The sequence below is a fragment of the Pseudocercospora fijiensis genome (genome assembly GCF_000340215.1).
Source record: "Pseudocercospora fijiensis CIRAD86 unplaced genomic scaffold MYCFIscaffold_4, whole genome shotgun sequence".
Lineage (NCBI taxonomy): Eukaryota > Fungi > Ascomycota > Dothideomycetes > Mycosphaerellales > Mycosphaerellaceae > Pseudocercospora > Pseudocercospora fijiensis.
This window is the reverse complement of record NW_006921535.1, coordinates 5,571,906-5,598,655: the sequence shown is the minus strand read 5'-3', so window position 1 is coordinate 5,598,655 and position 26,750 is coordinate 5,571,906. Positions and strand designations below refer to the sequence as shown.

Sequence of the window (26,750 nt, the reverse complement as noted above, 5' to 3'; positions counted from 1 at the left end):
ACTTACTTAGCAACATGTCGGCTTCTGATTTAACGACTTCCGTTTTACAATAGATACTCGCTTCTATTCAACGACTACAATTAAGAATCTTGCAGCAAACATTATACTAGAACAACACTTTCGCGTTCCATTCGACTGTACATACGACCAACATATTCGTTGCACCAGCCGAGCCCTATCTCTGGACAGCCATCCCTCATTGACAACAAATCCTCCAATCCGCTCGCAAAAGGAAAATGCACTTCACATCAATCCTGGCTGTAATCACAGCCTCAGCAATCAGCCATGCCCTCGCCGCACCTGTAGCAAACGCAGACGCAGACGCAAACGTAAGTCTCCAGCAAAAACAATCCAACGCCACTCAAAACCACATGCTAACCATTCCTTCCCCTCCTCCCAGCCCATCTCCACACTCATAACCCGCACCGACGACGCCAAGTCAGCCGTCAACCAAGCAGCCCAGCAAGCCGATCTCCGCGACCAAGCACAAGAAACCTGGGCCAAATTCTTCTGCGTACCCACCTGGCCCTACTACTGCACCAAAGAAACCTACAGTGTCAGCACCCCCAACCCGCCTTCGAACAACAAGCACGGCTACGGAGTCCAAGTCGAAGCCGACGGCACCACGGTTTTCAATTATGGGAATTCGCAGTTGGGGTTTCATAGGGATGGGAGTGTGTTTTATAAAGATACGGATGGGAAGAATTGTGATGTGACGAATAAGGGGGGGCCGAAGGGGGATGGGTGTGCGCAGTATTTGTATCTGACTGGGGGTGGGGGGCCGGTGTTTCCGGGGACGGTGGATCAGTGTGTGTTTTTTGGGGTGAATTGTATGTAGTATGTAGTGTAGATTGGGTGGCGGGGAAAGCAGTAGGGGAAGGGGGTTGCATTGCGTTGCTTTTGGTGGTTGGTTGGTATACCTGTTGGTCTTCGTCGAGTATATACATATCTTCTTTCAAGAAAAGAACGCGGATGGTTCTTCTGTTCCTGACGATGACCTTTTTTTCATCGATATCTCAGGACCTTCGCGAAACCTCAAATTGACACTTTGGAAGTGATGTTCGTCGATCTTTGCCGCGGCAGATTCTGTGGTTCGATTGTTCTTAGCTGCATGTGATTCTTCAGAGTTCATGATTGTCGAAAGGAGGAATTTGAATTTGCGGCAACATCTCTGACTCCATTATGTACTGGCTTCCTCGCTTTGGTATGCTACAATCTGCCCTTGTCCGGTACTTTGCCGCTTTCCCGCCCCGACGTCCATCTCAGAAGTTTCTGAGCTCAATTAAGAGCCTTTCACTTCTTTGACATCTGTCTAGGGTTCAGGATTGCGGCGGTCCAGCCAAGTCGACATGCATGTATCCCTTCGAGAAGCTTCTGGCGCAAATCAATGGCCTTCCACTCTCTCTAATGTCCCATGCTACTCTCTTCCTCTGTATTCATCTCAGCCTGATATCCTTTGTTTCCGTCACGATTAACCTCCGCGTCTATCAAACGGCCCATGACGGTATAACTGGTAGACAGCGCGTTGGAAAGCCTCGTCTTCAGTCATGCCGGGATTCTGGTAGACTGATGGATCTGGACGATCAGCCATCATCACAGGTCCAGTCCCAGCTCCAGTCAGATTCATGGCCTCGGTTGGATCGACGAGTGCCGAGACATCGTTGCTCGCCATCTGTGGTTCACCAGCAGTAGGCTCTGTCTCCCCCTCCTCTGTCTCCCCCTCCTCTCTCTGCTCCTCCTCGGTCTTCTCCTTTGCCTTCGCATCCTCTGCGTATTGCACTGCAAACTCTGCCTTGAGCGCCGCTTCAAATGCGTCGCCCTCTGGGTCCTCGCCAGGCTCCTGCTCCTCCTTTTCTCCACATTCCTGCTCGTGCGTGGCTTCTTCGCCAGTTTTGCTCTCATTTCCATACACCTCTTCATCGAAGCCGTCATCCACATCTTGATCTTCATTTATCTGAGGCTTGTCTGCCTCCTCTTCTTGCTCACGCGTGGCTTCTCCGCCAGCATTGGTCTCATTTCCGGAGAGTTGTTCGTCGAGGCCTGCATCCCCATCTGCCTCTTCGTCTGATCGAGACTCCTCCGCCGCCTCTTTCTCTTTTGCCACCTCAATCGGCGGATCCACCTCCACGTAGCACTCATGGCAGAGCTGAAGGTTCCAAGCAGTAAATCTGCGAGCGCTCTCAGCTTCGTCGCTACTGCCTCCGTAGAGGGATGCATCAGGATCTCCAAGATTTATCAGTTTGCCAGTGGATTGGTCGTACTGGCTTGGATCGCCTACACACTTCTTGCCATTGACACAAGGGAAGGTCTGGTTCTCTTTTCTGATGCAACGTTTTCTCGTGACTGCTTTTATGTGTGGGCGGTAGAAGCAGAGACGAGGTAAGGTTGGGTTTTCTACGGGCGCTGACTGCTCGCTTCGACGGAAGAGTCCTGGTATGCCGGATGATGGGTTTGACGTGGAAGGCAGAGTGGTGGAGGAAGAAAGGGAGGAAACTGATCGCTTCGACGACGGTGCTGCTGGTGATGGGGCAGCATCTGATGCCACGGCTCCACTTGCGGCCTTCGTGCTGGATTCGTGCTTCTTTTCCGATACTGTAGGTTGTACCGGTGGGTTGGAACTTGTATGATCCTCCGCTGACGGGTTTGATGATACCGAAGGCATTGATGTCAGCGACGATACTGAGTCTGTCGCACCTGCGCGAGGAGGGTCTGCATTCGAGGAGGACGAGAACGAGTCAGCGACGCTCTGAGCATTCTCCAGTACCGCAATCGGTAGAGACGATTCCGAATCCGTAGCGCTTCCAGACGTGCGCGGTGGTGTCTCAGGCACAGTCTTGCTATTCAGGAGCGCAGACCGCATGGGCAAGAATGCATCGCTCGTCTGGTCTTCCTTCGGCAATGACTGAGCGGCGTGCTTCTTATCGGTGACCGGTAGCACTGATTCAACGTTACCAATCGAGCCATTTGGCGGAGTGTCAGGCTCTGCGGGACTGATCGGCGGCAGCTCAGGAGCCGGATTAGCCTTGAAGAAGGCCAGTAATTTGGACAACTCGGGATTGCTCGAGTGCGTGTTGGGCTCAGCTGCATTGGCGAGAGGTTCAGGCGAGTGGAGAGCTGAAGTGGTGCTCATTTGATGATCTTCGCCTTGCTCTTGCGATGAAAATGGAGGCACGAAGCCCGAGGGCGCGTCTGCGATGCTCGGCGTATCTCTCGTGGATGGGGGAAGTGCCGAGATGGTGTTGGATCGTGAGGATTCTGGATTGATGAGTGCCTCAAGAATCGTCTTGGGCTTGTGAGACGTGGACTGGGAAGCTTCGAGGGTCGTAGACGTGGCTGACGAGGAGGTCGATTCGGGAGAAGTATGATTGTCCGTCTGTGTGCCGGTATCTTGCTTGCCCTGAAGCTTGAGGACTTTCTGGGCAGCATGCAGCTCGTCTGCTTTTGCAGTAGCCAACCTCTTGGACAACTCTTTAACTTCGGAAACAAGCTCGTTCTTCTGCGCTGATTCATGTGTCGTGAAGATCGTTCTAACCAATGCTTCCCTGGCTTCCGCGAGCTGCTCTTCCAGGTTGGCCGTTATAGCAACTCTGGCACGTTGTTTGTGAAGCGCGCTGATTTCGTCCTGAACCGCGAACTTCTTCATTCTCCGCGCTTCAAGAGTCTCCCCAGCGAGCTCGGCGAGTTTGAGCTTGTCCTCCGCCTTCTCTGCTCTTGCCTTCCAGATTCCCAGGTCGTTGCGGGCCATGCCATGCTTCTTGCATTCTGCCTTGAGCTTGGCCTTGAGAGTGATGATCTCTTCCAGATCCTTAGTAGCCTGACACTCTTGCTTCTTTTTTGCTTCCAAGAGTTCAAGACGCAGTGCTTCGTTCTGTCGGAGGATGGTTTGATTATCTTCGACGGGCGTCGTCGGGGCTTGTTCTGGGAACTGGGTCGATTTATCTTCCGACTGACCCACTGCAGAATTTTGCAGAAGGTTGTTGTCGCTGGCTTTTGTCTCGTCTTGAATGTCTTCATCTATGGTGTACTCGACTGCTGGATTCCTCCAGATTTGCCAAAGCGCGATGCCGACAGCAATTAGCAGCTGTACGATACCGTCTTGTATCAGCGAGAAGACGAGACCTGGACAGTACTGGACTGCCAGCGCGACCAGTAGTATCACCGAATGGGCGCGGTTGATGTACGTCACCAAAGGAGTATTTGGGGCCAGACGGGCAAGAATGAGGAGGGCGACTTGAATAAATACGGAAGGATGAGGAGAGAAGACCCAAGAAACGTTGCCATGATTCAAATCAGGGCCGCTCGTCGCGACCATCAGTCCTTGAGATGTCGCGTTGTGGACATCGCCGCCATCGCTGCGCGCAGGTGCTGGAGGCAGTGATGGCCAGAAGGAGGACTGGGATGATGACAAAAGGTACTGTGGCGCGTCGAGTCGGGGTGTGTTCCCAAAACCACTGAAGAGCGCAGCCAGTGCTGCCAGCGGCAAGCCGGGTCGGCCGAGCACTGCGCCCATGTTGGCGGCTGTGGGAAGTGGTGGTTGGGGAGGCGCTCGCGATTCTGTTCTGGTGTCGATTTGATGCCAAAGTGCGCGCGCCAGATGTTGTGTGCTGGGGTGCGCGTGGGAAGTTGGAAAAAGCGCGGTGGTCGAGCCTTAGGCAAACAAGTCGCCGCGGATGAAGCTAGCCAAATCGGGGTAAGTAAATGTGGGGCAAATTAGCAGCGTGAGTGAATGATCAAAGATGAGATTTGCAGCGTTCACTTGCGCAGCAATCACCAGTGTATACATCGTGTCGTTCACCTATAGACTGAGCATGAGTAAAGAGGATGCGTGATTTGTATGCGATGGTCCTGTTGTCCACAGTGCTCGCCTATCCTTTCGTCCTTGCAGCGCGCTGAGCGGACTACAAACGCCTAGCATACCCTTATAGAGGTGCTGGAGAGCATGCGGCAAACAATGTTGCACTCCTCAGACAATCTCGGGCAAGACAGCAGAACACCATCACTGTGGCAGTGAGCTGTTCGGGCTGCACAGCAGCCTGAATGGCCCTTGTCATCCGCATCTTCAGTGCACTGGAAAGGTTGTCCGTGTTTCAGCGCCTGACTGTACCCTCTCTCTCCCAGTCAACCGGCCTTCAGAGCCCATCTCTTTCAACCATGCTCGGCATTTGTCGTGTCGTCTTTGTTCATTCGTGCGATGTCAACATCGGAGACAGGTTTAGGACAAAGGGCGGATCTATTCAGTGGTTCCAGTATCCCAGAACAATCATTTACACGCAAGATTTTTGTTTGACAGCAGGAGGACGTGATGTGATGTGTTCACGGTGCAGAACAGAACGGCGGGAAGGAGGTGTGGTCAAAAAGTTCATGCCTGAGGTGTCGACGGGGCGGAGACCGTTTCCCTTGATGGCAACTTCTCGTACCTTACATCACACGCGCTTTTTGCCCACCGAAAGCTTCTGCTGATAGCCATACGATGATCTTCAATGTGTGAGTACTCGTCTTAGCCATAACTCACATACAGAACTGGCGCTCTTGGCGCTCTACTGCAATGTTGGCAGCGTCCCCGGGCCCCTGTCTTGCAGTTCAATCCAGGTAGGTGTCTCGAGGATGTAGCTGATCTAGAGACGGTCCCGGCCTGCAGACACAGTATCGCTACTCCAGCAGCTTCACTTGGTCGTCGTGACTCTGTGGTATTGGCCATATGGACGGTATCTACCATGGTCTTGAAGCTGGCGAGATCCGAATCATCTCATTGAGACCATCGCGAGCTTTCAACACGCCTTTTCGTTGCTCTCTGGAAGTCGTACCTTTGCTCAAAGCGCAATATGAGGCTCTGTCCTACGTATGAGGAACAGACGACAAATCGCGGGAGCTTCACTGCAACGGCCAGGCTGTTTCAATCACGCCCAACCTCAGTCTGTGCTGACTGTGACCAGGTCTCTGGAGATCCTGAGAAATCGATCTTGTTGGATGGGCGACCATGGAGCGATCGAGTGTGGACGCTGCAAGAATTCGTCCTAAGTAAACATCCTTTCGTCGTCTGCGGGTCTCATGCTGCTCCTTGGAAATTTATGTCGTCCAATCATATATTCGACAGTCTCATCATGGCTCTTCACACGAATCGAAATTGATTCGCACATGAGGGAAATAAAATCCGAACCATGTACAAATCTACCGCTGCCCGACTATACCAGGGCTTACCGCATTGTTGATGCCGTGCTGGCTCTAAAAGCTACAGACCCGAGAGACCACGTTATCGGAGCGCTGGCTGTTCTTCGAAAACTTTTATGTCCAGTTCGATGGACTATCATATGACATAACTGCCCCTGAGATCTTTGTTCAAGCGACCAGAATCCTGATCAGCCACTCCCAGAGTCTGTGGCCGATTCTTTGAGCTTGCCGAGACGTGGCCACTTCGAGCTCCCGACTTGGTGCATCGATTGGCCTTCTTCTTACTCGATCTATGGATGGGCCGAGAGGTTCTATGTGAGACATTCCAGAAGACCTAGACATGCTGAAATCTTAGAGTCAAGCCAGCGGCCAGACGAGCTTGTCGTGCGCTTGCTCTCCGATCGCGTTAGTCTGCGCGAGAGTGGCGAAGAGCTACATGGAATACTGTAGTGCTTCGCCTGTAAGGATCTGTCATTACGTGCCACTCGATTCTCTCGCTTAGTCGAGGTTCTCGAATACTTCACTAAGGACAGCAAATTGCATCCCAATTACAAGTGCTATTAGACATTGCGGTAAAGACACGCGATGCTGCGCTATTATATTTGGAAAATATTGCAGACAATCCTTACAGCGAGACGGCCTTAGCAATCACTCTTGATTCACGGCCACTAATAATAAAATCGGCTTCTGGTTTTGCCGCGGGCTTCAACCTGGAGATCAAATCTTCTTCGCAATTGGAGCCCCATTCCTTTTAGTACTGCGACCTGAAGGTTACAGATCAGGCCACTTCATCTTTCTGGGCCCAACGATTCTAAGCGGAACGACTCCCAATTGTTGGTCCCAACTCAGCACGAAACATTAGAACAAAGTACACTGGTCTGAGAAGCGGGTAGGTTGCTCGAAACGCCACGACGTATGACGCTTAATATGATATTCCGGACTTTTTTAGAAGTCATTGCAATGGCTATACTCCCCCTCATTCCGTTGCCTTCACTACAATCAAGGTCCCATAACCATAACCTATTCGCACGGCTTTACGTTGTTCAAACAAGCGTTTCCCTTCCGCACCATCAGATTAACTCACCGAAGTACTCCTCTAGATCAAACTTACAAAGAAAGTCAAACAGCAATACACCATCCCAGGGTTCCGGCAAATCTCATTGTTTTCGTCGAATCGCACGCACTGCAATATCCGTGAGAAGGTGAAAGCCGACATCAGAGCTGCTACGAACCTCGAATGCGATCACGCCGCCAAATGGTGCATCTCCGCTGCAGCAAGCGGCTGTCTTTGATCCGCAGGCTGGAGTGCAGGTATTTGGACTTGCTTCGAGAGTTGCTGGTACGGCTGCGACGGCGGCGAGCAGGAGGGGAAAGATAAGCTGATGTTTCATGGTTGTCGAAACGGGCTTAAGCAGATGTGCAATGATGATCAAGACCGTGATATTCTTGCCTCGAGCAGAGAGAAGGAGAGGCGAAGCTTCAGACTTGAAATTTGAAGTTCTTCTGTGCTACCACACCCATGAAGCGCGATGTCGTTCAGCTGAGAGCAGTGGAAAGGCGCAGCGGAATACATTGAACGGTTGTCGGACGTACCCGCTCAAGCGGTCATCAGCTTACCATCATTCGCACTCAGACTGGATGAGCTTTGAACTTTCATAGCGGGAATGAGGCATAAGTATGCAAACCCCTCTGCATAATTGATGAACTCGCTATACCACTCACTATCCACTGCCGTAGCCTCGCCTCTCTAATGAAATCCTATAAGAAATAAAGCTTCGAAATATTATAGGTATACTTGGTACTAAAGCAGATAACTGTTCTAAGTTATAAGACTAAGTATATTACCTATTATATATCTTAAATTTAGCTCTCCCTTAGTTAAAAGAAAGTCTATAGTAGCTCCGAACGTTCTAATATATTATATATTAGCGTAGAAAAATTCTAATATTCTATATTTTAATTTTTAAATAGAGTAGAAGCGACTATATCGTAATGCCTTATCTAATAACGGCTTAATATCTATAGACTTATAGCAAGCCTAAGATAAAACCCTACGAGCGCTTAATACTATACTAGTAGGCTAAATGCGGCCTAAGGTAGCGAGAAGTATATATAAGGAATTAGTTTCCCTTCTATTTTACTAGACCTATTCCTTACTCTAACTCTAAAGATATATAGATCTAGAAAAAGAAGGAACTTAAATACCTAGCGTTCCCGAAGATTATAGCTGTGGTTTCTATACCGAGTTAGATCGCGTACTATACGCTTAATCTAATATCTCCGTAAATTAGGAAGAACTACTACCTCTACGTATATAGCGGTTACAATAAGGGTTATATTAGCAGGTAGATAGGGTAGTCGTAAATTAGTATAGTATTCGATAAGGATCTAGGAGGAGAGGGAGGAAGGCAGGAGAGTTAGCCTAACGCTAAGCGCTAAGCCCTGCCTAAGGCATTAAGACCCTAGCTTTACTCGGCCTAGTTATATACTAATTACGTATAGCCTCTTTAGCCCTAATATATGCTTCCCTTCTAAAGGCCGCGCCCTCGTAGCCTGTCTATATTCCAATCTCGACCTCTATTGCTACTAACTTAGCAAATCTAATAAGCTGCTTAGCCTCGCTAAATTAAACACTTAACTACCTAATTATATAACTATGTCAAACCTTACCTTCTAATATAATATCTAACTCTAACTGCGCTATCCTTATATATAATAAAGTAAAGGGATATAAAGCTATAAGAATTAAGGGCTATCGACTAATTATAATATAGGCGCGTCTTCCCTACTATAATAGGTAGACGTACGAGGTATTATAGCACTGCCTCCGCTCTAAGTAATATCGTTCCGAGTTCTTTGCGTCTACTCTAAAAGACCTAGCTATATCCGCTTCCGAGGGTTGTCCGCTTCCGAGGGTTTGTTCTTATTATTACGAGGGCTATTATTGTTCGTAGTTTCGCTAGCCCTAATTAGTTAGGTTTAGTAGCCTTCAATTGTTAATCTTATCTTATCTTTTTAGAAAAAAATACAGCTCGTCTAGTTTCTATAAGTAAAGGCTATTATAAGTGTAGTAGTTAAGGTTCGCCTCGCTTAAAGGGTTAGAAAGATCGAGGAGTAACCTATTGTCCGTAAGATCGACCCCGGCTAGCTTAGCTCTATAGTTTTGCCCTTAGTTAGTCTATTAGTCGCTTAATCTTTTAGGCGGCTTAAAGTTTTAATTAAAGTTTTAATTAAAGGTGCCTTAGGCTCGTAGTATAGGTAAGGTTGTATCCGTAGGCGTAGTAATAATAGGTTAATAATAGCGGCGCTAGTCGTCTTAGCGCTAACTTTACCTTACTCTTAATTTCCTTCGACTAGTAATACTTTAACTAGCGACATACTCTGTAATACTATTACTAATATAGCCGCGCTAGCCGTGCCGCCCTTCGGTATATCGCTACTTATGCTACGGCGCTATTATTATTATTGCTAGCACTATTCGCTTACGCGCGCGCCGCCTTTGCCGACCGCCTAGGCCTCGAGGCCTCGTTAGAAGGAAGGAATAAGAGGGGGACCTATAGGGTACGTTAGTAAAGAGGTAGAGTCCTTAAAAGAGCGGGCGATTAGCTAACGTATTATAGCGCGTTATTAATGCTCGGTACGCGTTCGCTATAGTAGTGTAGTCTTATTGTCCTAGTTTGCCGGCCTCTAATTAGTTAGCTAATAGCACCCCGGGGGTAGCATTGTTCCTAGGCGACATTATAGGCCCTTAGCCTTCTTCTTATTCTTTACACTAGTCTAATATTTATCTAACAACTTAGTTATATCTTTAAAAGAGGCTTTAGCTTCCTACGAGTCCTATTTAGGTAGGTAGCCTTGCTATCTTAGGAGGTATTCCTTCTTGCCTTGCCTAATCCGGTGCTTTAGAATACGTTCTATAGACTACAGCTCTTCGCTATTAGCTAGTATATCCTTAGATTTAGTAGGTGCTTTATCCTCTTTACGTAGGTAGTACGGCTTAAGGAGGGATACGTAGAAGGTGTTATAGATAGTATAATAAGGAGGGAGCTACAACTAGTAGGCCTAGCTATTACCCTTCGGTTCTCGGATGCGGAATAGGCTAATATATCTTAGTGCGAGCTTAGGCCTTGTTTTGCTATTAGGTAATAGGTATTTGCGGATACGGAGGTTCTTCGTACTAAGTATAACTATATCGCCTTATTTAAAGGTTATTAGCGTATAGTGTTTGTTATAGTAGGCCTTCTAATAGGCCTAGGCCTTTGCTAGTTTGTTAGCTATTATAGCGTAAATTTCTCGCATCTTTTAAACCCTCTCTATAGCCGCTAGTGTTTTAGGGGCTTAACGCGCTTCCCTTTCCTTACGCTCGGCCTCGAGCGAGGTAAATGGATCTTATAGTAAGGCAGCGTTTTGGCCTATTATAGCTATATACGGCGATACCTTAGTTAATAAGTAGATACTGTTATTATATACGAATTCAGCTAGTTATAGGAGGTTAACCTAGTCGTTAGGGTTTTTATTAATGTAGCTACGTAGGTACTACTATAGGGTAGCATTTTGCTTCTCGGTTTAGCTATCTATTTATAGATAGAATGCTATAGACAGGCGATGCTTAAGTCTTAGTTACAGGCATATCTTACTCTAATAATAAGATATAAATATCGAGCCTCGGTTAGAGACTATCCCTTTAGGGGTCCCCTAATAGGTATAGAAGATGTTGTTCTATAGCGCTTCTGCTATATTAATAGTAGTCTAATCTTTCCGCGCCGGGACGTATCGAGCGCCCTTAGTAAACTAGTCTATAACGACTAGGATAGCGTTAAAGATGTCTTTGCTTCCCCTTCGCTTAGTAGGGGGAAGACCTATAATGAAATCTATTATAAGCTCTGTAAATGGCTTATAAGGGATTAGCAATAAGGACAACTCGCTAAAAGGCTAATGCTTTAGTACCTTAATATGTTAGCATACGGTATACGTATTAACGTATTCCTTTATGTCCCGCTTACTATTTAGCTAGTAGTATATAAGCGATAGTAGCTCGTACGACCTCTCTATACTATAGTAACTAGCAAGCTTACTATTATAGTGTCGCTTAAGAAGCTCTTATCTAATCGATTGTTTAGCGGGGATATAGTATCTGCCCTTGAACTTTAAGTAACCCTTATCGTCGATCGACTAATTATTATTACTCTTACTAGATCGAGTCTTTCGCCTACTTATAAGCTTGTCGATACGTTTAGCAGCAAAGGCGTCCCTCTACTAAGCCCGTAATAGCTTATCTATAAACGATTAACTATCCCTATTTGCAAGGTTATTTAATAGCACCCTCGCTATTAAACGAGGTACGTATTATATGTATCTAATAGCACTAGTAGCCGGATTAACTATAGTAGTGCTTTAATCGCTATTACTATATATAGCGATATCGACTAGGGAGTTATTATAACTTCTCCTATCTATGTCCTTAATACGCACTATTAATATAGTAAGAGTATTAATATGCTTCGAGCCGTCGCGGAGTCCGGTAAGCCGCTTATCCTACGCTTACTTATTAACAATATAGGCTATAGCAATCTTATACTATAGGGTTAGAAACAATAAATTAATAGATTGCTAAGTCTCGCTATTGTAATTAGGTCGCCTCGATAGGCTATTAGTAGGGTTACTTACGCCTAGCCGATATAATATATTAAAATCGAACCCGGCGAAGTAGACGGCCTATCTAGCCTATCGACCTATAACCCTAGTAACCTTAGTAATGCTACGGAGGTTGTTATAGTCTATATAGACCTAAATCCTATATTAGGCCCTATCGAGGTAGTGCCTCTAATACTTAAAGGCCTCGATAATAGCTAGCAATTCTTGCTCGTAGGTCTCGTAGCGACGCTTAGCGTTAATTATCTTTCTCGAGAAGAAGGCAATTAGGTGCTAGTAGGTATTATTAGCCTGTTATAATATAATAGCTAATATAGCGAACTATAAAGCGTTAGTCTTAATATAGATCTACTTGCTTAGTATAAAATAGTGCAATAGGGGGACTTTAGTAAAGCGTTGCTTTAGACCGTTAAAAGCGGCTTGTGCTCTATTAGTCTATTTGAACTCTCTAGAAGGGTTTGCCTTAGTCTTAGTAAGCTTAGTAAGTAGCATTATATGCCTCGAATAGCCCTTAATAAAACGGCGGTAAAAGTTAGCAAAACCTAGGAACGATTAAAGCTCTTTAATACTAGTAGGCGTTAGCTACTTAGTAATAGTTTTGATCCGATTAGGGTTAGCCTTTATACTATTAGTTGATATAAGGAAGCTAAGGAAGGGCACCTCTTTAGTAGCAAAGGTGCATTTAGAGGGTTTATAGTATAAGCTATAGGCCCGTAGGCGGTCGAGTACCTTACGTACGGTAGCCTAATATTCCGCAATGTTAGGTAAGTAGGTATAGACTAGGATATCGTCTAGATAGACTACGCAGAGGTAGTCTAATAGGCCTAATAGGGCCCGATTAATGTAGGACTAGAATGTTATAGGGGCATTAGCTAGGCTAAATAGCATAACTAAGTACTTAAAATAGCTATAGCGAGTGCGGAAGGCTGTCTTCTATTTATTACCCTTACGAATGCGGATGCGGTAATAGGCGTCCTTAATGTCTAATATAGTATAGAAGTAGGCGCTAGAAAGGCGATCGAGGGTCTTATTAATAAGCGGAAGTAGACAGCGGTCTTTAATAGTAACAGCATTAAGCCCTCTATAATTAATATATAAACGCAGGCCGCTATCCTTCTTTAGCACGAATAGGATAGGTACACTAGCAGGGCTATTGCTATACTAAATTCGACTATTAGCTAGGTTCTTATCTAGGTACTTACGTAGTATAGCAAGCTCTCGTTTACTAAGGTTGTAGAGGGGCCTAAAAGGAACCTCCTTGCCCTATATAATATCGATCTTATAGTCCGTCTCCTTAAACATAGGCAATATCGATACTAGGTAGTGTTTGAATATATTAATATAGGTCTCTCGAATAGGCTATAGGATGCGAGCGAGTTGATTAGGGTCTATACTATTAGGGGGTATAGGTTTATCGTTATCCCCTAATAGGTCGACCGTTAGGTTAGCTAGGGTTAGGTTGCTAATAAATAGGACCCTAATATTATTAGGGCACTCGCTAACATTAATGTATTCGATGTCCTCTTTCCTAGCGATTCTAAATCGCTATTATTAACTGCCTAAGTCTATAGCGATAGTATAGTGCTTAAGGATAGGGTTGCTAATAATAATAGTAGCTCCCCTATATAGGTTGTCTATATCTACTATATAGGTAGTAAAGTCTAGTAGGCGTTCATTTCCGAGGTCGTCCTTTAGAACTATAGGAATGTAGTAGGCCCTATAGGTTAAGTGCCGAGCGTTATTAAACTAAGCAAGGGTTAGTAGGTTAGCCCTATTTAATTGTCGAAGGTCTAATTGCTTAGCTAGGCGATAGCTAATAAGGGCACTAACCGAATTTCCCGGGTCTAGCATAACCTTAGTTTAATAGTTAGTGCCCTTCGTATCCTATATAAGGTAGGAGCGTATTATAGCTAGTACAATATCGATAGTTTTACGCTATACGAGGCTAACAGTTAGTATAGCGCTTATTCTTTTTTCGACTAATAGGGAGGACCGATAGGGGTAGTATTAGCGGCTAAAAGGTGCTTTCGGTACTTAGCGGTAGTACGGTCGATTCGGGCCTAGTCCTTAGGTTTATCGTATTAGCCTAGGAGATAGCTAGTGCTATTATAGTTAAAGCACTTTAACCCGGTTAGGGGATTGCTATAGCCGCTATTGCTGCTATTGTTAGTTAAGCGATTAGTATTATAGGGATACGAGCCCCTTCTACGGCCCCTATTATAGCCTCCTCTATATAGCCGTCGGCTACGGCCTCTTCTACGGTCGTTACTATTCCTATTATTAGCATTATTGTCTTAGTAGGAACCTTGATTTCCTGCGCGGCTACTACGGTTGCTACGGTTAGTACTAGTCGGTCGGATCCTCGACTCTAGCCGTTACTAAAGCTAAATAGCTCGTTTAGCTATTTCTACTTTAACTATAAATTGAATACGTATTAGATTAGTCTGTTCGAATACACGGCGGCGGTCCAATTTAAGGACCAATTCCTATCTCAATTTAGGGCGTATTTCGGAGATCTATATAGAATTAGTTTTAGCCGGAAGGTCGTCCTCGAGGGTCTTTAAATAGGCTTTAAATAAGCGAGCCGATTGATTAGTCTTTTATTTAGCTCGAAGGTACTAGTCCTAAGCGTATTATTGCCTTAGTATAGGGTTTCTAAGGGTGTCTAGCATAGACCCCGCAGTAGTTCGGGTTGGTTTAGTTTGGTTTGCTAAGCCGAAACTCTAGTTTGGTTTAGGTTGGTTTGCTAAGCAACTATATAAGTAGCTAGTTCGAACTATATAATTTATCGGTTTTTAAGAAGTGTACGAATGTATACGTAGCTTTAAGCAAGCCCTTTGTAAGACTTAGCAGTGTAGCCGGCAGCGTAGCCGGCATTTTTAGTCCTTAGTACTTATAGAATTTTCGAATCCTACTTAGGCTACGTAGTTGTATAAAGGTACTTATATAACCTCAAATCTATAGACAATTAGCTAAGGGCACTAACTAATTAAAAGCATATACATATACATATAAGGCATTATAGTTCAGTTCGGAAACTGTACTCCTTAGGTATAAATTTCATCCTTTCGTTTACGGTTCAATTCCCTAACTGCTTAGTAGAATGTCTTTATCTAGATCTAGGTAGAACTTATCGATTTCCCTAGAAGTCCTCCTCCTTAAGAAGTTTATATACTTTCCTACCGAACTATTCGATAATATTAAGTACTAGGATAGCTCCTCCCTCGGTGTTATATATCGTGTATTATAAAGTGGATAATTATTCCAAGTCTATCTAGGCTTAGAGAAGTATGTACTATAGGAGGCTAGGGCCTCCTACCTAGCCTATGCCTATGCCTGCCTTCGTAATAGAATCCCCCGGTCCCGAAATGTCCGCGACTACGCGGACGGTAGACTTAGTATCTGCATGTATAACAAAAGAGATTTTAGGCTATGCGCCCCTAGTTTTCGTCTCGCTATCCCTATTCTTCCTTGCCCGCTAATACTTAATATCCTATTTCCTCTAGCTAGGTCGTTAACGCGCGAGAGTGTAAGAAGCACTACTGTTCGCTAACTGCGGGGTCTCTAGGATACTCGTTATCGGGTTCTCCTTGCTATAGAGGGCGCAGTTCTAGAAAGCAGAGGCCCTTTTTCTTGTTAGTAGGATACAGACTATTAAAAGTCTCTACGGTAAGTTTTCCGAGCGCCTTACGTAGGCCCTTATCGCCGCTCGGTCGTGCTAATCTATAGAGCGCGGCAAGTAGTTTGAAAAGGTCGCTTTCCTCTTATCTAAGGTACTATAGTAGCGGCAGGTCTTTTATAGCCTTAATCGCATTCGCAGCGGAGTTAGGTTCTTTAGATGTACGCTAGATAGAATCGATAATTAGGGGTAGACTTAGGGTCGGCTCGTCTTCGTTATCGTATTTAATAGTGCCGTCTTCTAACTAGAAATCGGCGAGTATATTTATAAACTCTATAATGTTATCGAGGCTAGTAGGGTCGAATTTGCCGTCCTATTCGGTACCTTCCTAGTCGAATTAGTTGCCGTAGTCTACAACCTCTCTCTAATTCTCTTCTAGTAGTTAGGCAAACGCGGTGCCGAACTTCTAATATAGCGCGATACATCTCTTGTACTATAACCTCTCGTCGGCGTTTAGTTCGGCGAGGTCTTCGTCGTCTATTACTTAATCGCAGCCGCTGTCTTTAAGCGCGTCGCCGACGGCTCTTATAAGGAGGCCGACGCATTGCTTGAATTCTTGCGGGTCGGTGTCCTCCTACTAATTTCCTTATAACGTAGCTAATGCCTTCCGAAAGTCGTCGTCGTTCTATCTATAGTTGCGTATCGCCTCGATTAGCAAGGTACGGCTATCGTCGATAGACGTAGGCTCCGGCGGAATTTGCTAGACTGTCTTTACGGGGCGGGTATATATTAGCTCCGCGAAATATAGCTGTTTTACGGCCTCGAGCTTATCGAGAATATCCTCCCTAGGGGGCCGAAACGCGTTGTCTATAGTAGACCTAGAGTACCCGGTATCCTTAGTCGCGATTTGCTATAGCGGCCGTCCGCCGCTTTAGTCGTCGAGTTCCCGCGTAAAGTGCTTAAGCAGCTATCTAACGTCGTTATCTCCCTTATAGTAAACGATAGTCGCCTAAGGTATAGGCTAGATCTCGTTATTCCCGTCTATTAGGACGAGCGCCTTTATCTAGTATCGAAGGACGGCGGCTTTTAATAGCAAGGGCACCGCCGATATAAGGAGCTTGCTTATTAAGTAAAGCATTAAGCGGTCGCCGTTTTGTTAAATAACGTTTATTATTTGCTTAGGGGCGTAACTTAGCATCTAGTTCGTCTAGGTACGGAAAGCGTTTATGTCTACGTCTCTATCGTCTCTAGATATGCTAGTAACGAAATCTCGATTCGGGAAAGGGTCGGCTTTATTAATTTTCCCGATCTTGTCCTAAGCGGATACTAGCATTTAGGAGACCTAGAAGTGAATGTTTCCGTACTCGTAGTTGAATTTTGATACGACTAGCATTAGATAGTAGAGGTAGGCTTTCTATTCTTTATCTAGGAACATCGCGAGGATAAGCTAGCTAGCATCGATATTAAGTTCGTAAAAAGCTACGGAGCGGCGGATGAAATCCTTCTCCTACTCCCTTAATAGACGTAGCTTGTTACCGGGTAGCACCCGCTCTAAGTCTGCGTTACGGAAAGCTGTTATAAGTCTCGGAAAGTCGAAACGGCTCGTAGGGAGGCGGATCGTCGAATCCGTAAGGAGTCCTTAGGGAGCTAGTCCTACGTAGATAGCGGCGTCTACGATCTCCTTGTCTACGCGAGTTATAGGTTTGCCTAAGTCTAAATTGCCTATATCGGTTGCTTTCTTCGGCGCCGCTATGGATTTCGCGGCTTACGCTTTAGTAGACTTAGCCTTTCCTACTATTGCGGCCTTCCCGGCGGGCGCCTTTATAGATTTGCCTTTCCCGGTACCCGGGTCGGCTTTGCTATCGTCGGCTTTAGTAGACTTAGCCTTTTTAGTAGCAGTTAGCGGGTCGGCTTTAGTCGACTTAGCCTTTTTAGTAGTAGTTAGCGGGTCGGCTTTGCTATTGTCGGCTTTAGTAGACTTAGCCTTTTTAGCGGCGGCTAGGGCCGACGTAGGTACATCCTTACGCTTTCTAGCTATCGAGGTAGAGGCGGCCTTCTACACTTTCGCGGCTTTCTAGGCCGCTTTCTAGGCCTTTGCGTCGGCCTGCTCCTAGGCCTTCTGTTCTTAGAGTTTGGCCTTGAATTTCTTAGTCTATATAGATATCCTCTAGTCGATTGCTTTTTTCTACTTTATATAGTCGGGATATAGTAGTGTCGCTAGGCGTTAGTATCCGTCTTTCGTTATCGCCTTAGCCTTCTCTTCGTAGTAGGCTAAAGGAATATCCTAAAAGATTATACCTTAGGTAGCCGGTGCAAGACTTAACATTAGGTCTATTAGTAGGGCGCGTAGGCCTAGCGGGAAACGGCCTAACTATATCTAAAAGTTGCGGATAACGCGCTCGAAATCCCTAGTAATATCGCTGTATTCTAATTGCTACTTCTCGTCGTCTATAAGCGCCGCGATTAGCTATATATATATCGAGCGCTATATTTTTAGCTATTCGCCCTAAAGAATTAGCGCCGGGTAGGGTTTAGGGAAGATGTCGTAGATAGACTCGAGGTCTTCGACAATTCTCTACCTTAGATCTGCCTTACAACGCTCGAATATGTCGGCGATTAGTCCGGCGAAATAACTCGCTGCCTCTATATAGTTTGCGAGGTAGCCTACTCCTTCTATAACCTAGTTGCGAGCGAAGCTCGCCTTACAATAGCAAGGAGGGTACTACTCTACGTTGCTAAATGTACACTCAGCTATACGTAACGCTAAGCCAACCCCGGATTTCAGAATCCTACATACCTAATTAGTCAACTTCTACAAGTAGAGACTTTCGGAGCTAGCCCCGGTTCTAACAGAGCCTTAGGTAGGCTTCTTACGCTTCACCTCTAACCACCAAATGCGACACGATGCGTTAACACTATAGGCTAACCGTACGCGACAATAATACGATACGCACCCTATAGCGACCCCGGTAGCAGACCTTAGCAGACCCTAGTAGACCTTAGCAGACCTTAGCAGACCTTAGCAGACCTTACGAAACTGTACCTACTCTAGCGATTGCACCCTAATAACAATTAAGGAGACTAAATACAAAGAGATAGATGTAGCACTACTACTAGCAGCTAAGGCTAGTCTTGCAGTACTAGTAAAAAAAAGACAGAAGGAAGAAGTATAATACGTAGCGTATACCGTACACCGCATACCGTACCCGAGGCTAAAAAAAGAAGAATACTAAAAGGCAAAAAACTATAGACGGGCAATACCCGGAGTCACTCTTGCGGATACGATATAGACCTCGAGTATACGACCCTTTAAGACAAGTTACGAATCAACTAAGTAAACATGCCTACTAGACTTCGACCTTATACACTTCCGAAGAAGTGCCGCTACAGAAAACTAGGCGGACTAATTTCTTTAGGGTAGCATAAGGCAGGACCCGCCGCTGGTTTATTAGGCTGCTAGCTGCCTTAGAAAAGGCCGAAGCCTAAATCCCTTAGGTTCCCTACGTAACTTAATAACTAGGCGTAAAGGATTACTACAACTCCTTACCTAGTTGTAGCTAGGCGTCGCTTCGTTATCGGTTGATTGTTATTAGTTAAAGGTCGTGAATTGCAGTGCTATTATATACCCTTATTGCTTACCCTTATTGCTGCTGCCTACGGTAATGGCTTAGTTAGAAGGGGGAGGCAGGTAGAAGTGAGGTTTGAATAGTATACTAGTTGAGTGTTTAATCCCCTATCTAGAAGCTATATTATTAACATTAAGTTAACGCCGACAGTAACATTGCTATATACCTAAAGTAGCACCCAAAGTAGCACCTAAACTAGTACCTAAACTTCTTCCCTCCGAAGCCTACTAAGTTAAGTCGATTGAGCGTGTTTCTAGCAAAACTACGCTAGCAAAAGTAATTAATACGATAACGATAGCGTCCGGAACGCTAATGTCGGACGAAAAGAGGAGGGAATTAAAGTATAGGGCAAGTTAAGACCGAGCCTTAGCGAGTGTTCAACTTGTCCGGAACGCTAACGTCGGACGAAAAGATAAGGGTACTAAAGTAGAGGGCGGTTTAGTCGAGCCTTAGCGAGTGCTCAACCTGTCCGGAACGCTAACGTCGGACGAAAAGATAAGGGTACCAAAGTAGAGGGCGGTTTAGTCGAGCCCTAGCGAGTGCTTAACCTGTCCGGAACGCTAACGTCGGACGAAAAGATAAGGGTACTAAAGTGGAGGGCGGTTTAGTCGAGCCCTAGCGAGTACTTAACCTGTCCGGAACGCTATCGTTAGCAAAGGGCTACAGAATCCAAATAACGCTTATAAAGAGTAGTGCAATTATCCTTCTTTAGTACTATATAGAAACGCGTAGATGCCGCTAACCGACGGGACCTTATATATAAAAGTAGGCACATTCACTTTCGGCAGGCTCCGTTCTTACGTTACGTCGCTACTCCGCTTATGTCGCTTCCGCTTTCTTCTTCCCTTTCCCCTTCCCCTTCCCTATACAAACACTACCTACTCGCAATACACCTCGAGCTATATACGTCCTACGATCTAACAACATCTCCGTAATAGCGCTAGGAGAGAAGAATACCCCTATATCGCACTAGCCTAAAGCGAACCTATCGTTAAGCTAAGTGCGCCCTCTACCGCCGCCGTCCCTTCCTACTAATATGCCGCCCCTTCCTACTACTCTACCGACCCTTCCTTCCGATATACCGCCGCCGCTATTGCCTCTATAGCAACCTCTATAGCTATTTCCGCCCGATCGATAATAGCCGCCTACGATGCGCTACGACTACTGTTTAACTAATAAAGCTACGATCTAGTATATAGGCGTTAAGAAGAAGAATAGACCGCCCGTCAATCGATATGCAGAATACCGTAGATATAGTGTTTAGATTAGTAGGCTCGGCAACTAGGAGATTACTAAGCTTAATAAGCGTATAGCAAGCTATGCTAGCATTTCGAACCCGACTGCCTCTCAAGTCCCGCGTACGATTCTTCCTGCAGCTCCTAATATAAATATCCGGCCCTATTATCCCTTAAGTTAACTAAGTCTAAATATACACTCTCTATAGTAGGCTCAATCGGCGGCCGCACGTTAAGCTAGACATAAAGTACGTTAGACACCGCAGACACCGTATATACCGCAGATACCGCAGACACCGTATATACCGCATACCCTAATATTACAGACCCTAATATAGCAGACTTAACTATAGGAAATTTCTAGTAAGCTGTAGTTTTAGTGTATAGATTGCGGTTATCCTCGCCTATAAGAAGATTAAGCAGGCGAAGTAGAAGATTAATGCGTATATTGCGATATAATAACTATAGGCGATGACTTAACGACTAAGAATAAGTAGTACATCTTTAAGAATTACAATAGCACCCGCTAGAACTTTCTTCGCCCTAATGCTCTAGAGCTAACTAATTGTTGCTACGTACACTAGCCCCGACTCTATGCAATAGCTAGTATTGCAGCTACTCCAAGTGCTAGCGGTTCTAGCGGTACTAGAGGTCCTAGTCCTATCTAGGCTTCGCTACCGTTCTTCCTCTCGACGCCTAGTTAACTACTCTAGTCGAGTCTTTACGACGTATCGTAAGCATCTAGCGGGTCTATATCACTTAGCCCTTCCTCGTAGCCGCTATCGTCTTAGCAGCCGTCGTCTTAGTAGCCGTCGTCTTAGTAGCCGTCGTCTTAGTAGCCGTCGTCTCGGTAGCAATCTCTATAAGCACCTCGCGCTACGGTATCGCGTAATGTACGTTAGCGTTAAGATCGGAGAACTCGCTTCCTTAATCACTAGGAGCCTAAACTAGTCTTAGTTGATTAGTAGTAAGCTACCGCCGCCCTCGACGCGTTCGATAAGTCCCTCCTAGTAGATTTCTATACTAGGATCGATAATAACACATTAGAGACTTGTAATCGATGCTATAAGCGCTAGTTTAGTATAAACTTAGCTAAGAACTATAGCATTTGCAGCCGGTATGTTAATCGAGATTATCTAAGTAAGATACAACTAGGCGACCTATTCCTATTTACTAATGCAAACAACATAGATCCTAGTCGTATTCCGGAAGAGCTTTCGGGGCTTTCTACTACTAAAGAACTCCTTATTGCACGTGTATACGTACAGATGTTAGTATTCTGTATACGAGGTTAGTAGTAGAAGTATCGTAGCTATATCTGCAACTTTCTTAAAGATGTTATTACGGTCTATTATAAGCTACCTCGGATACCACAAGAGCTAGACTTAGTTGTATTACGACCGCGTTAGAAGCCGCAAACTAATTAGGACGATGCGATAGCAGCAGATCCTACGGTAGCGACTAAAGACTATAAGCGGAAGCGACGTTAATTCCGGGAAGACTTTCGCGTACGTCGAGGCAAAGTCCTTAGTACGCTACAATAGTTGAAGTAGAATAACCCCTACTATCGCGACATTCTCGTTAACGATAAGGCTTTAAGTCAACTGCTAGAGGACAACACTATCGAAGACTAGCTTAAATCTGCCGAGTATAACGAGCATGCCGCTATTCCTAAGGATGCTACGCACCCTCCGAGTTCGCCCCCTACTGTCTAGAGTCTAATACATAGAATTGTTATTGCTAGCCCTAAGACCGACGATAGATAGTTCCCGTACTATAGTTGCGGATTCCCTCGAAGCGTTTAGTAGCGGTCTTACTACGATAGCAACCTTCCTCCGGAGCAGCGCATATAGCATAAGTGTGTGTAGTGCGTATACGGTATTGTCGACCTGAACTACTACGCTAAACTCAAGTGGTATATCGCTAGCGCCTATAAGGCTCCTCGTAATCAGTTCTTATACACTACCCTTAGTATCCTAGTAGATGTCAATTAGTACAACGCCGCTCTGTTAAATAAGGCCGAGTGTATTGTACACATTCGTATGCCTACGCTCCCTATTTAGCTAGCCGCTCCGAGACTACCGGCATCAATTCTTATATCGCCTACACCTGCGTTTAATCCTAGATTTGATGTTGGCCCTATATAGGGCGCTAGTGAGCCTAATGCCGATAAATATCTTAGTTATAAGCATACAGCAGTTCCTAATCTTTACCCTAAGCATCGTGCACTTAGTTAGTTGTAGGACTGCCTTCGCCGCCGCCGTGCCGAGCAAACTGTCGCAGGTCTATTAGAATTCCCTACGCCTTAACAGCCTCCGCAGTTGTCTTATATCACTTAGCTAGATTACGATAAGGTTCCTATTAATAAGCTCGATAGATCTTATCCGCTTATAGCTATAGCGTTTCCTACTCTGTTACTATAGGGTAAGGGCGATCCGAATTAGCCCCGACCTCGCAGTGTAACATAGGACTAGGCTATCGATTACTATATGCGATACTACGATAGTCGATTTGCGAGTCACGAGCGCTAGCCATACTTTGTTTTTAACAAAGGCATACGTTACTACGTACTTAAAGCAGCGGCATTCTTTGCTAACAAGTACTAAGACGATGGAACAGAAGTCACTATAGAGATCCTTAAGGCTGCTTTAGCCGCTAATCTAAAGGCGGATAAGGGCGCTTAGCGGCTCTTAAATTCGATCGTCCGTGTTAGTAGGCAGATCCGTAGTACTCGACTATACTAGAATGGCCGCCGCATTAACTTAGAGACCTATGTTCGAGCCCTCGGGAAGCCTGATTTATTCTGTACCGTTAGTGCTGCTAACCTACAATAGGATTCCTTAGCTCGGCTTATGCCTAGATACGACCGATAGAAACGACTAGGTCCTTACGAGCGTGTTAAAATAGCTCGCTAGAATCTACGCAAGTTTCTACACATTGCTAATACTTACGTTTAGCGTCGGTTCTAGCAGCTTCTAGATAAGGTACTTAAGCCTAAGTTCAATGTTGTCGACTACTAGTACCGATTCGAATAGTAGAACCGTAGTAGCTATCACGTCCACTTCTTCTTATAGTGCGACCTCCTAAAGCCTAGTGTTGATACTGCTAAAGCCCGAGAAGCGTTTGCTTAGCAATGGGGTGTCTATATTACGGCACTTAATCTAGAGCCTAGTAGGGACCTTGGATAGGGCGCTACTATTTAGGCTGACACTAATAAGCTCGACAATAACTAAGCCGACCTTGCTAACATTGTTAACCGAGTCTAACGACACGTCTATAGTAACTATTGCTAGGCAAAACGCAAGGATGATCTAGATAGAGAAGCATCGTGTCGGTTCTATTTCCCTCGTACGCACTGAGAGTTAGCTAATGTTAATTATAAGCACAACAATCGTTACCTTAGCTTTACTGCTACCTGCAATAATTCCTTTATAAATTACTTTAATCGTGTCGAGTCGATGGCCTAGCGTGCGAATTGCGATATCACACCTTGTACTACAGTTTATACAGTAATGTAGTACATCCTCAAATACTATAGCAAGACTAAAGTAAAGAGCCGATCCTACGATAATATTATAACAGGTCTCTTACCTCTTATTAACTACTAGAAGCCATTGCTATCTATAGTTGCTAAGCTACTTAACATTCTAATTACAGAACGAGATTGGCCTGTATAGGAGGTTGCTTATTTGAATCTTTATTTACCTCTATAGAAGGGTAGTCGTACCGTCGTCACTTTGGACTGTCGGCCGCAAACCGAGTAGACTGCCCTACTCGACCTTTAAGACAACAATCCTAACTACGATATCGAGATTAGAGATCCTAGTGTTAATGCTGCCGAGGAGGAATATACAGACGGCTAGCGCCGCCGAGCACCTAGCAAAACTATAATGCAGAAGTACTTAACGCGTCTAGAATTAGCCGAGGACGTCTCGCTGTTTTAGTACTTAACGGAATGGAATGTTTAACGCCGCGGCACTCCTAGTCGGCTACGTAATGTCGAGAGGGACGGTCGACTAATTAACTACTTCCCTCGATATCCTTCCGATCTAGCTAAGACTAACTACGGGCAATACTAGCGTGTAAAGATATAGATGCATTATCCGTTCCGCGAGCTTCCGTATTGCTCCCTACAGCAACTATACTCCTTTCTAGACGACAATAACACTAAATTTTACAGTTAGGATGCAGCATTCTAGCATTGCCGAGACAACTACTTACATCTATACGACTACCTATAGGAGATTGACCGTGCAGACTATAACTAATTTATCGATCTACAGTTGTAGGATATCGGCGAACCTACTAACTTCGATGCCCTTTGTAGCCCCTCTCTAAACCCCGGTGTTCGCGATAAGGATCCTAACAACCTTAGAGACCGTAAGCTTGATAGGTCCGCCTACTAGGAGCCTCGTATTAGCAAGTATATCAATGAATATCCTAAGATTTATAATACCGATTAAAACTAGTAGCAGAACTAGAAGATTGCCTATAGTGCCGTAGATCTCGATATATAGTTACAGTTAATAGCCTAGTTTAGTAAACTAAATCGTTATTAGCGATAGGGCTTCGATAAAGTGGTTAACTACTTTGAATCTACGCTTGCCGGAGATTATCCTGCGCTATTACTATTGAATATTGACGGAGTAGGTAGAACTAGCAAGTCATTCCTTATTAAGATAATCTGTACTCGTCTTTAGACTCTAGCTAAGAGCGCTGGCTATCGTAGCAATCCGGTTATCCGCCTCGTACCTACTAGTATAGCCGCTACGAATATTAACGGGTCTACGTTGCATTCCGCCTTTAAGCTGCCTGTTCGAGTTAGCAAGGCTAGTATGCCGGATCTCGCAGGAGCGCGTCTCACCCGTATAGAGAATATACTACGACCTATGCGGTACATTATTGTCGACGAGAAATCAATAGTTAGCTAACCTCTCCTTTAGATGCTTAATTAGCGGCTACGGCAATGTCTAGATAAACAACAACCTTACGGTAGCATAAATATAGTTATCTTTAGAGACTTTTGTTAGTTAACTCCGGTGTTCTAGAAGCCCCTGTTCTACACTGTACTAAAGACAGCAGAAGATATCGCAGGTCAAGCAGCCTATTATACGTTCACTAAATCCCTTCTTCTATAGGCTAATATGCGGCAAGAGGGTAACGATCCGGATTAGGTTGCTTTCCGAGCAGCCCTCGCCTCTCTTCGTACTAGTATAGCTCAAATGCTATACTAGCAGACTCTTATGCAGCGCGCTAATATCACTAATCTAGCAGAGCGTCGGAAATTCGAGGACGCTACCCGTATCTACTTTACTAATGCGGATGTCAACGATCTAAACTACTAGAAGCTCCGAGATATAGGGAATCCTGTTCTACCGATCTAGGCTTTATACAATCGACCGGATGTCGCTAGTATTAGCTTAAAAGGTGTCTACAACCTCGAGAATATTCTCAAGGTATTAATTAGGTGCAAAGTTATGCTTCTTACTAATCTTTGGACTGAATTCGCTATAGTCAACGGCAAGTAGGGTATTCTATACGACATTATCTGGCCTAAGTCCGCTCGTAATAAGAACCTACGAAAGGAACTACCTCTATGTCTTTTGGTTGTATTCGAGGGCCTTAAAGATAACGTACCCGCTTTGTTCAATGTTGGTTCGCGTAAGATTCTCCCTATCTTTCGAGTTCGGCGTAATGTTAATAGGCAAGACGACGACTAGCGTAAGCAATTTCCTCTAACGGTCTCGTACGCTTTAACAGTCTATAAAGCTTAGGGCATAACTCTCGATAGAGCCGTTATTAAGCTTAGTCTAAAAGACTTCTCTGCTAGGCTTATATATGTAGCTTTCTCCCGTATTAAGACCTTTGCCGGACTAATGCTCGAGGAACCCTTCGATCTCGAGCGTATACGAAATCTCGCCGGCAATATACAACGTATGCGCCTACTCGATAAATAGCGCCGCTAGTCTTAGTTTCTTTCTAAGCTACTAGATACCCCTATACTATCTTCTCGTCTTTTTAGCAGTATTAGAAGTGCCTTCGCTAACCTGTCCGACAACTTCCGTATAGCGCTCAATTAGTAGCTACTCCCTTCCGATTACCGTAATAACGACGATGACACGCCAATCTAGACTCTATTAGACTTGCCTCTCCCTAGTAAAGATAACGATTCTATAGACGTCGATAGTGAGCCTAATGCTACTAAGCTAGTCGGCTCGCAGTTAAACGACGAAGAGATTCTAAGTTAGGGCTTCCCGCTAGCATCGGGTTGGGTTTATTATCCTTTGCCTAAAGTACGCCGCTAGCTATTGCTAATTCGCGAAGTTGATATAGATATAGATCGATTACTCTTTATCGAGCAAATCTAGTAAGAGGAGCGTCGTGCTTAGCTTGCGCTACGTTAACAGGTACGTTCTAGTCTATCCGATCCTGTCCGTTTAGCTCGTCTAC

The 26,750-nt window shown here is 45.2% G+C and overlaps 4 protein-coding genes across 4 annotated transcripts; 2 read left to right on the top strand and 2 right to left on the bottom strand.

Moving 5' to 3' along the window:
* The first annotated feature begins 16 nt into the window (after positions 1-16).
* MYCFIDRAFT_203694 (uncharacterized protein) lies at positions 17-996 on the top strand. Its single transcript, XM_007928606.1, has 2 exons — positions 17-329; positions 401-996. The coding sequence occupies exons 1-2, from the start codon at positions 237-239 to the stop codon at positions 836-838; spliced, it is 531 nt and encodes a 176-aa protein (XP_007926797.1). The 5' UTR covers positions 17-236; the 3' UTR covers positions 839-996.
* Positions 997-1,441: 445 nt separating this feature from the next.
* MYCFIDRAFT_175054 (uncharacterized protein) lies at positions 1,442-4,915 on the bottom strand (the record flags this gene model as incomplete). Its single annotated transcript, XM_007928605.1, has 5 exons — positions 1,442-1,454; positions 1,494-4,604; positions 4,659-4,755; positions 4,796-4,865; positions 4,907-4,915. 5 exons carry the CDS (start codon positions 4,913-4,915, stop codon positions 1,442-1,444), a joined length of 3,300 nt encoding a protein of 1,099 aa, XP_007926796.1.
* Positions 4,916-4,939: 24 nt separating this feature from the next.
* MYCFIDRAFT_175053 (uncharacterized protein) lies at positions 4,940-6,732 on the top strand (the record flags this gene model as incomplete). Its single annotated transcript, XM_007928604.1, has 17 exons — positions 4,940-4,953; positions 4,983-5,001; positions 5,030-5,062; positions 5,092-5,299; positions 5,325-5,344; positions 5,371-5,413; positions 5,451-5,484; positions 5,519-5,556; positions 5,590-5,717; positions 5,755-5,797; positions 5,828-5,992; positions 6,020-6,267; positions 6,293-6,375; positions 6,402-6,483; positions 6,526-6,589; positions 6,634-6,646; positions 6,702-6,732. The coding sequence occupies 17 exons, from the start codon at positions 4,940-4,942 to the stop codon at positions 6,730-6,732; spliced, it is 1,266 nt and encodes a 421-aa protein (XP_007926795.1).
* Positions 6,733-6,793: 61 nt separating this feature from the next.
* On the bottom strand, positions 6,794-22,835 carry MYCFIDRAFT_175052 (uncharacterized protein; the record flags this gene model as incomplete). Its single annotated transcript, XM_007928603.1, has 11 exons — positions 6,794-6,878; positions 6,944-6,964; positions 6,994-7,012; positions 7,043-7,188; positions 7,218-7,227; positions 7,253-7,324; positions 7,349-7,652; positions 7,686-7,780; positions 7,804-7,885; positions 16,041-16,054; positions 22,823-22,835. 11 exons carry the CDS (start codon positions 22,833-22,835, stop codon positions 6,794-6,796), a joined length of 861 nt encoding a protein of 286 aa, XP_007926794.1.
* Between the last annotated feature and the right edge of the window lie 3,915 nt (positions 22,836-26,750).

What these genes read in the sequence shown, in the direction of transcription:
- MYCFIDRAFT_203694 (XM_007928606.1), top strand. Translation starts at nt 237, where the DNA reads ATGCACTTCACATCAATCCTGGCTGTAATCACAGCCTCAGCAATCAGC. An exon ending in ACGCAGACGCAGACGCAAAC is followed by an intron (nt 330 to 400) that starts GTAAGTCTCCAG and finishes CCCTCCTCCCAG; the next exon opens with CCCATCTCCACACTCATAAC.